This window comes from Acipenser ruthenus, chromosome 7, assembly GCF_902713425.1.
Source record: "Acipenser ruthenus chromosome 7, fAciRut3.2 maternal haplotype, whole genome shotgun sequence".
NCBI lineage: Eukaryota > Metazoa > Chordata > Actinopteri > Acipenseriformes > Acipenseridae > Acipenser > Acipenser ruthenus.
Window position 1 is genome coordinate 29,906,893 of NC_081195.1, and position 11,826 is coordinate 29,918,718.

At 38.9% G+C, this 11,826-nt stretch overlaps 1 protein-coding gene and 1 long non-coding RNA gene across 3 annotated transcripts in view; one reads left to right on the top strand and one right to left on the bottom strand.

Moving 5' to 3' along the window:
• Positions 1 to 288: 288 nt before the first annotated feature.
• Positions 289 to 4,012, bottom strand: LOC131737484 (uncharacterized). The gene is made up of 2 exons (XR_009329123.1): positions 3,785 to 4,012; positions 289 to 1,149 (listed from the first exon to the last, which is right to left on the bottom strand). It is a non-coding gene; the product is annotated as an uncharacterized LOC131737484 (long non-coding RNA).
• Positions 4,013 to 9,321: 5,309 nt separating this feature from the next.
• LOC131737485 (uncharacterized) overlaps positions 9,322 to 11,826 on the top strand; it is a 3,986-nt gene continuing 1,481 nt past the window's right edge. Inside the window, exon 1 of one of the 2 annotated variants that reach the window (XM_059026761.1) lies at positions 9,322 to 10,590. In XM_059026761.1, the coding sequence (XP_058882744.1) occupies positions 10,139 to 10,590 (452 nt within the window). In that variant the 5' untranslated portion in view covers positions 9,322 to 10,138. Of the gene's footprint in view, positions 10,591 to 10,984; positions 11,294 to 11,826 lie in introns of those variants that run through there. The other variant, XR_009329124.1, reaches the window with a different exon arrangement.

The window sequence follows — 11,826 nt, forward strand, 5'->3', positions numbered from 1 at the left end:
AAACAAACCCTGTGTTTTAATTGAAATGTACAGGTTTTAATGCTCTAAATCCTGGATAGCTCATTTGGATGAGAAGAAAAGATTGCTCCAAATGGGCTAACCTGTGTTTTAATTGAAATGTACAGGTTTTACTGCTCTACATCCTGGGTATCTCATTTGGAGGGGTAGAAGAATGAAACTGATAATGGTGATGTGCATTTGGAAGTGCAATGTAGATGTGTCAAAGACAGAAAAGAAGGCTTTGTGTGCAGCTTTAGATTGCAGGGTAGATGGATCAGAGACAACATCTTGAGGAAGTTATTATTTATTTAGCTAATTACTGTTTTTGTGGCAGAAAAAGAACAACAGAAATCCCAGCAATAACAATCGGCTTCTCCAGGTATGCTGTGGAAGCCGAACTAAACAACTAAAAAAGAACAGAGCAAAGACATTCTTCTACCCATTGACTTTACATTTTTTGCACATAAATGAAAAATCATGCGATAGCTCTTCAGCAGAGTACGGAGTGCATTCAGTGTGTGCCCGTCTGTTGATAACTCTTCAGCAGAGTACGGAGTGCATTCAGTGTGTGCCCGTCTGTTGATAACTCTTCAGCAGAGTACAGTGTGCATTCAGTGTGTGCCCATCTGTTGATAACTCTTCAGCAGAGTACGGAGTGCATTCAGTGTGTGCCCGTCTGTTGATAACTCTTCAGCAGAGTACAGTGTGCATTCAGTGTGTGCCCGTCTGTTGATAACTCTTCAGCAGAGTACGGAGTGCATTCAGTATGTGCCCGTCTGTTGATAACTCTTCAGCAGAGTACGGAGTGCATTCAGTGTGTGCCCGTCTGTTGATAACTCTTCAGCAGAGTACGGAGTGCATTCAGTGTGTGCCCGTTTGTTGATAACTCTTCAGCAGAGTACAGTGTGCATTCAGTGTGTGCCCGTCTGTTGATAACTCTTCAGCAGAGTACGGAGTGCATTCAGTGTGTGCCCGTCTGTTGATAACTCTTCAGCAGAGTACGGAGTGCATTCAGTGTGTGCCCATCTGTTGATAACTCTTCAGCAGAGTACGGAGTGCATTCAGTGTGTGCCCGTCTGTTGAGAACTCTTCAGCAGAGTACGGAGTGCATTCAGTGTGTGCCCGTCTGTTGCAGTGATCACATTGCACCTGAAAAAAGTAAAATCAATAAATATTTTCCACTTGATAATTGCTAAACATATTACCCAGCTATAGATGACACTAAGTAATTATTTAATAGTTTATTACACTAAAAATATATAACTGTGTATATTCTGTGGCAGATATACAATAGAAAAATAAAGAATATTGTGATCTTCCAGGGGATCTAATGTCAGTAGTAATATTACTATAGCTTCTGTCAAAAGTTTAATTGATGAGGGGGGGTTGTATTTATGAATATATAATGAGGGGGCGGATATTTATGAATATATAATGAGGGGGCGTGTATTTATAAAATTATAAATATATAATGAGGGGCCATGGATTTTATGATGGTTACAAGACAGATATGCTTATTGAATATAGGTTTTTTATATATTATACAGTGCCTTGCGAAAGTATTCGGCCCCCTTGAACTTTGCGACCTTTTGCCACATTTCAGGCTTCAAACATAAAGATATGAAACTGTAATTTTTTGTGAAGAATCAACAACAAGTGGGACACAATCATGAAGTGGAACGAAATTTATTGGATATTTCAAACTTTTTTAACAAATAAAAAACTGAAAAATTGGGCGTGCAAAATTATTCAGCCCCTTTACTTTCAGTGCAGCAAACTCTCTCCAGAAGTTCAGTGAGGATCTCTGAATGATCCAATGTTGACCTAAATGACTAATGATGATAAATAGAATCCACCTGTGTGTAATCAAGTCTCCGTATAAATGCACCTGCACTGTGATAGTCTCAGAGGTCCGTTTAAAGCGCAGAGAGCATCATGAAGAACAAGGAACACACCAGGCAGGTCCGAGATACTGTTGTGGAGAAGTTTAAAGCCGGATTTGGATACAAAAAGATTTCCCAAGCTTTAAACATCCCAAGGAGCACTGTGCAAGCGATAATATTGAAATGGAAGGAGTATCAGACCACTGCAAATCTACCAAGACCTGGCCGTCCCTCTAAACTTTCAGCTCATACAAGGAGAAGACTGATCAGAGATGCAGCCAAGAGGCCCATGATCACTCTGGATGAACTGCAGAGATCTACAGCTGAGGTGGGAGACTCTGTCCATAGGACAACAATCAGTCGTATACTGCACAAATCTGGCCTTTATGGAAGAGTGGCAAGAAGAAAGCCATTTCTTAAAGATATCCATAAAAAGTGTCGTTTACAGTTTGCCACAAGCCACCTGGGAGACACACCAAACATGTGGAAGAAGGTGCTCTGGTCAGATGAAACCAAAATCGAACTTTTTGGCAACAATGCAAAACGTTATGTTTGGCGTAAAAGCAACACAGCTCATCACCCTGAACACACCATCCCCACTGTCAAACATGGTGGTGGCAGCATCATGGTTTGGGCCTGCTTTTCTTCAGCAGGGACAGGGAAGATGGTTAAAATTGATGGGAAGATGGATGGAGCCAAATACAGGGCCATTCTGGAAGAAAACCTGATGGAGTCTGCAAAAGACCTGAGACTGGGACGGAGATTTGTCTTCCAACAAGACAATGATCCAAAACATAAAGCAAAATCTACAATGGAATGGTTCACAAATAAACATATCCAGGTGTTAGAATGGCCAAGTCAAAGTCCAGACCTGAATCCAATCGAGAATCTGTGGAAAGAACTGAAAACTGCTGTTCACAAATGCTCTCCATCCAACCTCACTGAGCTCGAGCTGTTTTGCAAGGAGGAATGGGCAAAAATTTCAGTCTCTCGATGTGCAAAACTGATAGAGACATACCCCAAGCGACTTACAGCTGTAATCGCAGCAAAAGGTGGCGCTACAAAGTATTAACTTAAGGGGGCTGAATAATTTTGCACGCACAATTTTTCAGTTTTTTATTTGTTAAAAAAGTTTGAAATATCCAATAAATTTCGTTCCACTTCATGATTGTGTCCCACTTGTTGATTCTTCACAAAAAATTACAGTTTCATATCTTTATGTTTGAAGCCTGAAATGTGGCAAAAGGTCGCAAAGTTCAAGGAGGCCGAATACATTCGCAAGGCACTGTATATATATATATATATATATATATATATATATATATATATATATATATATATATACCTATAAACTTATGGCACATCTTTTTATAAGATATGGACAAAAAAATTCATGTTTAATATGTTATTTACGTAATCGGAATAGTGGGATACCCATGTTTTCATAAATGCTTATGTTAACTTATGCTTTGTGCAGACAACGTTAAAGTTTTTTTTTTACATAAGACACACTTAATGAAGAGAAAGTTTAAAAAGAAATTATTAAAAAAACAAAGAAAAAAACAAAACAAAAAGAAGAAAAGAAAACACATTATTCCCCATTTAAAAAGCATTTAAACAAACTTTATACACAGTAAAACTTGGAGTGTTTTGTCGTTTTAAAAAGGGGGTCACAGAAATTATATATATATATATATATATATATATATATATATATATATATATAGACAGTTAATGAAAAGAGAAAGTTTAAAAAGAAATTATTAAAAAACATAAAGAAAAAACAAACAAAAAACATCTTATTCACCATTTAAACAAACATTATACACAGTAAAACTTGGAGTGTTTTTCAGAGTACAATTTCTGAAAAAAGTGCTCGCTCGCTCTCTCCTCTCTCTTACCGTTTTCAAAAAAAAAAAATCTCCCGGACAAAACGCTACAGCCAGAAATCTCTCCCTCTCATTGCTTCCTCGCTCTTCAAACTGCAGCAGCTGAATGATTCCAAAAACTCGTTCTGTGACTTAAATAGGGGGGCGGTTCCTTTACACCGCACATGCGCACGAAACACACACACTCAGCGAGAATATGCGTCATTCAATTTTACACGTAATGAACAAGGGAGGGCTGGAGGGGCGGTGGGTCAGCATGTGCTGAAGCATGCCGACTGTGTTGAAAATTTATATATGCAGGATTTCTGCTGATTGTACATTTTCCTGTCCCAACCCTGTGGTTACGTTTGGGTTTGACAATTGAAATATACACGCTGTTACTTTTGCAATATCATCCATCCTGGAGGTGCATAGTCAAGTTTTTTTGGGGTTTGGAAAACAGGTGGTTATCTCAACGCGCATACGTTTAAGCTCTGCTGGGTCCTAAAGCCCCAAATGTATTGTATATCTCCTATAATAATATAATTATTTAAAACACGCTTTTTATTTTTACTTTACCGTAATTAACAACCCACGATCATTTACAAATGTATTCATTAAACCCTCGTTTAGTTTAAATCCCTAAAAAAAAAGGTTTTAAGAAAAAAATATATAAAATTGAAAAAATGTCATATATTGCAAATAAGAGAATGATTGTACGTTGTTTTATCATCAACAGAATCCTACACAACCAAACTATTCTGATGGTTTGTGGCAAATCATTAATACGTTTTACTGTTTCGATTTTTTTTAAAAACTATAGGAGCATTGTACATTGTTATGTTTTTTAATTTGATTAAAACTAATGTTTGCACATCCAGATGTTATGACCCCTTTATAATTTATATTTTAGATATTATCAATGGTAACTCATTATATATATATATATATATATATATATATATATATATATATATATATATATATATATATATAATGTAATAACCCAAGATCCAAGATGCAAAAGTATAACTTTAATCACAGTGTCTTTTATTAGAAAAATCTCTGGGGCAAACCTACACATTAAGGTTTTCTAACTAAGGAATTCCTAGACCGACTGCTATCCTAGGAGATGGTAAGTATATAGAGCGCTACTGACCTCTAGTGGTATAACATGAGAATAGGTGCCATTCGATTTTACACGTAATAAACAGACTGGGGGTATATGTGTGCTGAAAACCGATAATAATTAGATAGGAAGATACTTTTGCAAAATCATCAATCTTGGAGTCGCGTAGTCTAGTTTTAGGGTTTGGAAAACAGGTGGTTATCTCACTTGAATATACCGCGGCCTTCAAAAGATTAGACAGAAATGTTTTCACCCGTGACTGCAGGGTCCTAATGCCCCAAATGTATTGTATATGTCCTATAATAATAATTTTAAACCAAACTTTTTATTTTTTTAATATACCTTAATTTACACCCCATGATAATTTACAAATGAATTCATTAACCCCTCTTTAGTTTAAATCCCAGACACTTTCCATTATATGAGTACTTTGTTCACCATCCAGTTGGATTATATGGCCCTTTCACATTTTTGTTTTCTTAAACCAACTATATATATATATATATATATATATATATATATATATATATATATATATATATATATATATATATATATATATATATATATCCTAAATAAAGGGTGTGTGCAAGTGTTTGTGTGTTTTAATGCATATTAACCTATGTGCATTTCTGTATTTTGGTTGAATAAAAAATGCAATATTGCCTTGAAGTCATGTATACTTCCAATAAATATTTGAAAGGTTCCTTATAGGGTATGCATTAACTACATCCTTACATTTTAATGGTAATGTTTATTTGAAGTACTGCACAAAAACTTGGTCTTATTTTGTCCTCATGTATTCCCATCATAGGGATGTCCCAGGGCCCTAGCTCACAGGCCCAGCATGGAGGCAAGGTAGAACAACACATGGGTGAGGGGAAGTCAAAGGAGGTTTTTAGAATGCATGGCTTTATCAGATAAGGCTATCCTGTCTGGGCCCAAAGGAGTGAAGGGAGACACGGAGGATTCACTCTAATGAGTTAACACAGCATTTGACCAGAAGGGTCTCCAGCCCTTTTTACAGGCTACTGGAGAATACATCTGGTCTAAAATAGCCAGAAAGGCAGAAGGCGCAAAGGTCATTGAGCCAAAATGGCCGGTATCTGTGCGGGGCTGTTTCAGAGCCTAAGAGACGCAGAGCCTTCCAAATAGGTATATTAGAGTTTTGGGTTAAATTAAATAAATACAACTGAAGGGGTTATTTGGAGGAAATAAACATTATCATTAAGGAGATTGTTTATTTTCGTTAAGATTAAAACCTGGAAACAATTCTATAAACAAAAACTGTTTAATCATGTTTGTTTGTATGTTTTTTATTTTTTTTTAAAAAGCTACAATGTTATCCTTAGCTAAATTTTTATCCTGAAGCAAATAAAATAAAAAATGCTAAAATGAAAGACATTTTAAAAATATACCGCATGAACATTAACAAAATACGAGAATATTTTTTGCATGTAATACCGTGTAAAGAAAATAGAAATAACTAAGCCGACGTTTAACTATAAACAAACAAACAGGTATATGTATTTGCTTTTGCAATTCTTGTTTATTCTCGTCATACCAATAAAAGCTTATTGAATTGAATATAACTGAATAAAACAGAACAGAGTTTAACATGTTCTAAACATGTTAAATATAGAGTAAAGAAAATATAAGTAAAGTATAGCATTCCACTAAAGAATAAGGCCTACGGTTTTTGTAATGTATTTAGATTCCCTGAAAAAGGCACGGAACAGCTTTTTAGAGAGAGCCCCGGCTCTAACCAAAGATCTTTTCTGAAATGAGGGACATCCCTTTCTTCAGGGGAGTGGTCTGGTGAACCTGCCTATATCTTTCCAAAGAAATGGGGTCAGTCTCCAATACTTTATTGTGGATTTATTTTCTTGAGGTACATGTTTTACAACATTTGGTACGCTCTATATACACCCAAAAAACACAAGTGCATTATTTTTACTTTGTGTATTTAAGAATCATGAACAAACCCTGGTATTTGTGAGATGATAGGTGCAGTCATCATGTACCTTAAATTAGAAACTCCTCCTTTATAGATACGTTTTCAATGTGTTATTTTACTGAACATAATTACAATATGCTTTTACAATGTGTTCCAGGTGTTATGTTTTATTTTTTTAATGCATGTGGATATACAGGTTTGAACCTTAGGTGTCAATAATAACATAAATAAATACATCCTTATTTACATGATAAACGCAGATATCTATACGCCCAGAATGCCTTATTTCTTTAAAATATTGTATACACTCTTTATTGTTGAGCTCTCATTAAATTGAATTTATTCATATACAAAATAATTAAATGCTCCCCAGCATTGTGAATGTCAGAATATGACAGGTTGCCCCAAAGGTTGTGTTAAAAATATCCATACTTTAAGTTATACATACTTTAATTTTTTAATAATGGATTGATGCGTAGATTTGTTTAACTTCATATTCCCCCCAAATTGTTATGTTGGTAGGTTTGTAACACCGGGTCGGTGTTATTTTGGGGGTAGGTGTTTAAAAATGGTCCACCTTGTACTGCGCTTGACCTGGGTATGTGTAAATGATTTTAGCTCAGAAAACAAGCAAATTGGTCCCTTAAAGTAATTTTTATATAATATTTCACTATTCATCAAATGTATGTGAGTTTAACTGATGAGCAACAAATAGGGTTACATTGTAAACATCTAGGATTTGGGAGATGAACTATAATTTGGCTTGTTCTTAGTGACTTATGCAGTAGGCAATCAAAGCAAGGACAGCGTCCCATTTTCTGATGTTACACAGGTCAAGTTGCGGTACACATACCATATTCTGATTATATGCCACTTACTGGTCCTATGCCAGAGCCACAAAAATAAAGAGGGAAACAAGGAGAAGAGTTATGTGTATATTTGAATAATAACAGTAGATTGTAGTCTACTGTCTGTTTAAACTTCCCAAAGTGTTACAAATGGTACTTTGTGATGTATTATTATGAAAGAAAAGGTTTCTTTGACACCAGTCGGTACCAAAGAATCTTATGTAACGTGGGGTCATGGTTATTTTTATTTGATGCATATCAAACATGTACAGTATAGGAATACAGGAGGTTTCTCTTTTACTATTTGCTTATGTTTTACTGTTAAAAATAAGGTATAGATTTATCATGTTCAGAAGCAGGTTCAGATATTTGCTGTCTTTATACATTATTCATATTGTTTCATATTGTTTCTTTCTGTTCATATTCAAATAAAAGCCTAAACCTTAATGTATCAATCCAACATTACAAATACTATAGTCTACCTATTTAAATATCTTAAGAGTTATGTGAGACTGAAGCAAAATAAACACATAATAAGCAATAATGAATAAATAGATTGGGTGTTTTGGGGTGTTGAGCTGGGAGATACAATTGTATTTGCTTTTATTTAGTATGAAAACAGCTCCTTGGATAAAGGCAGCCGGTAAATAATAATAATAATAATAATAATAAATAATCATAATATTAATCATAGGTCATCAAGTTATCGATTGTAGTATGCAATGAGAGTAATAATATGCAACTAAATTAAGGAATACTAACTTATTGTTGAATAGCTACAGTATAAAAAGATAATAAATTAATTACAAAGGATAATTTCTGAAAGACAATATTTAAACTGTTGATTATATAGAGTTGTTAACTACAAGTAGCCTACTAGGCTAGTACATGTCTAGCACCTGAACATGTCTTGTCTTAAAAAATGTTATCGTAGTAAGGTCATCAGGCAAGTTAGTACCACAGCGTCTTCATTAACACATCCCTTTTTTAAACTGCTTTAATAATACATAGATCGGTATATAACGTCTAAATGGCAATAGATTGTCTATTTGTCTAACCTGCCTTTTATACATTTAACATGTTTTTGGTCACATGACAATAGAAAGACATACAACAATAAAGTGTTATGATCGATAGTAAAAACATCTCACATGTTGTCCCTAAATGAAAATGCTTAATTGCTTTATTCACCATATGCTTTTACTAATAATTATTGTAAGACAAACCATATTAGAACTATTACTTGTAGGGAAAAATACATAATAATTCTACTTACAAGACAGGGGGCCCAGCTGAGAGGAGATATTTTCCCTTGACCTATTTAGAGGTCTGGTTGAATGTGTTAAATTGTTTATATTTCAAGTTAATAGAATGATTGTATTGGGAAGTGAAACTGTTGATGGAATATGTTTTCGGTGCAAAATCTAAATGCAGAGATTACAGTTTTCTCAATTGCTAAAGTTAAATAAGCAGGCAGGTGACAGAAACAGTAAAAATAAACTCACAGTGTGGTGGTTAGGGTTCATGCTCCCATCATCCTCCTGAAACATCTCATTGGGTTTTACATTTCACCACAACCCACTGGTCCATAGCAACACTCTTTCTATTCAATTGATTATTATTATTGTAACAGGGAGAGACCTGGACTGGCCGTCTGACGCATGCGCGATGCTGCAGGAAGGGGGCGGCAGTCCCGTTGGGTCTGCCTGCCAGTCATGGCGGTGACACGGAGAGGTGGGGAAGAGGGTGTGTGTGCTTTTCCCCTCTCTGAGTGGCTGGGAGGCGGACTTTAATGGGATTGCTAACCTATAAAGTAACACTCTGTTGTTTCCTCAGATCTGCCCCTTTAAACTGGAACAGCGAGCAAGGCGGTCTCGCTTTGACTACCAACAGACGGGAGGCTAACAAACGCCCGGAAAGAAAAATCAAAGAAAATAATTTTAAAGAAAGAAAGGGAAAAGTGGGGGATCGTTGGGCAGCCCCAGTATTGTTGTACAGTGAGACAGCAGAGTGTAGGACGGAGTCCCGGGTCGTACGGGTAGCGGCGACTGGGGAGATTCCCGCTGCGAAGTGCAGCACATTTATTTTGTAGTTTTCCTTACTGTGTTTTATTTTCCCTGTTTCTTTTTGCCTTTTTTGTTTTTATAATTTGTGAGCACCTGCGAGTGCCGGACTGTAGCTGAGTACCCTGCCGTGGTATTCCCCGTTGGTTCTGGATACCATAGCTGGTAGCCAGACCACGGACCACAAGCGCCCTCTACGGGCTCAAAGAAATCAGTACACCTCACCAGAGTACAAAAAGAAAATAATAAAACTGAGCACCTGTGTGGTGTTGTCAACTACCATTTCTGTCTCCCGTGTCCGTGAATACCCGCACCCTCCCACACGTGGTGTCAGAAGAGGGATTACTGGCACTGCCCAAACAAAGCAGTGCACCCACCAACGGAGAAGAAATGGATGCCGTCCAATTTGCGGCCATGATGGACCTCCTGCGCCAGACCCTAACTGCTGCGGTGCAGGGGGCTGCTCGACCGGCAGGTCCTGACCCCAGGTTACAGAGACCCACAAAGATGACAGCCGAGGATAAACCCGAAGCCTACCTGGAGGTGTTTGAGGCCATGGCGACCTCGGCCGGGTGGGCTCAGGCACAATGGGCCAGCTACCTCTTGCCCCAGCTGACGGGAGAGGCACAGGCAGCAGCGAGAACGCTATCCCCTGAGAGGATGATGGACTACCCCGCGCCTAAAGCGGCCATCCTTAACCGCGTGGGGGCTACCCCAGAGGGGTACCGGCGAAAGTTCCGGGAGGAACAGTTCTCAGCAGAGGAGCATCCCAGAACGATCACGCATCGTTTGAAGGATTACGCCATGGGCTGGCTGAACCCCGACGCGAGCACCAAAGCCAGGTTAGTGGAGGTGGTCTGGTGGAGCGCTTTAATAAAACCCTTAAGAACATGTTGCGCAGATTTATTAATAGTGATGTGCGTTACTGGGACCAGCTGATTCCTCCCCTTCTCTTTGCGATCAGAGAGGTACCCCAGGCTTCCACGGGTTTTTCGCCATTCGAGCTGCTGTATGGGCGAAGACCCCAGGGGGTGCTCGATCTGGTCCGAGAGATGTGGGAGGAACAGCAGGACAATTCGACTAATACAGTCCGGTATGTGTTGGACCTGCGCAAACGTCTTGAGTCTGTGGGAAAATGGGCGCATGACAATTTGCAGCAGGCTCAGCACAGACAGGAGACGCAATACAACCGAGGAGCCCGGTTGCGCACATTTCAGCCAGCCGTAGCGACGGAGAGAGAAACACATTTATCATATAAACCTCTTGAAGCCCTGGCTGCAACCGGAGGCATTGGTAGTGGCGCAGGCAGATGACGTCACAGACCTGGGACCTGATCTTTCTGTGGTGGCGAAAACAGGGTCGGTACAGATTGCAGAAAATCTGACACCAACACAGAAATGTCAGGCTCGGGCCCTTGTGACGGAATTTCCTGATGTGTTTTCTCCCGTCCCGGGGCAGACTCGAGTAGCCCACCATCACATTGAGACTGAGCCGGGGGCGCTAGTTCGCCAGAGGCCGTACCGCATACCTGAGCGCAAAAGACAGGTAATAAAAACGGAAATTGACGAAATGCTCAGACTGGGGGTAATAGAGGAGTCCCAAAGTGACTGGAACAGTCCGATTGTTTCAGTGGATAAGCCAGACGGGTCCACACGATTTTGTATTGACTTCAGGCGAGTTAATGAAAAATCGAGGTTTGACGCTTATCCCATGCCTCGGGTAGATGAATTGCTGGAGCGTCTAGGCACGGCTCATTTTATGACGACACTGGATTTAACGAAGGGGTACTGGCAGATGCCCCTGACCCTGGAATCCAGAGAGAGGATGGCGTTTTCGACTCCCTTCGGGTTTTACCAATTTAGGACCATGCCCTTTGGGTTGCACGGAGCACCAGCCACTTTCCAGCGGATGATGGATCGCATTTTGCGGCCCCATCAGCAGTACGCCGCTGCTTACATAGATGACGTGGTTATCCACAGTGAGGATTGGCCGAGTCATCTGTGTAAGGTAGCGGCGGTATTGCAATCCTTGCGGGAGGCTGGGCTCACTGCTAACCCAAAGAAATGTGCCATTGGGAA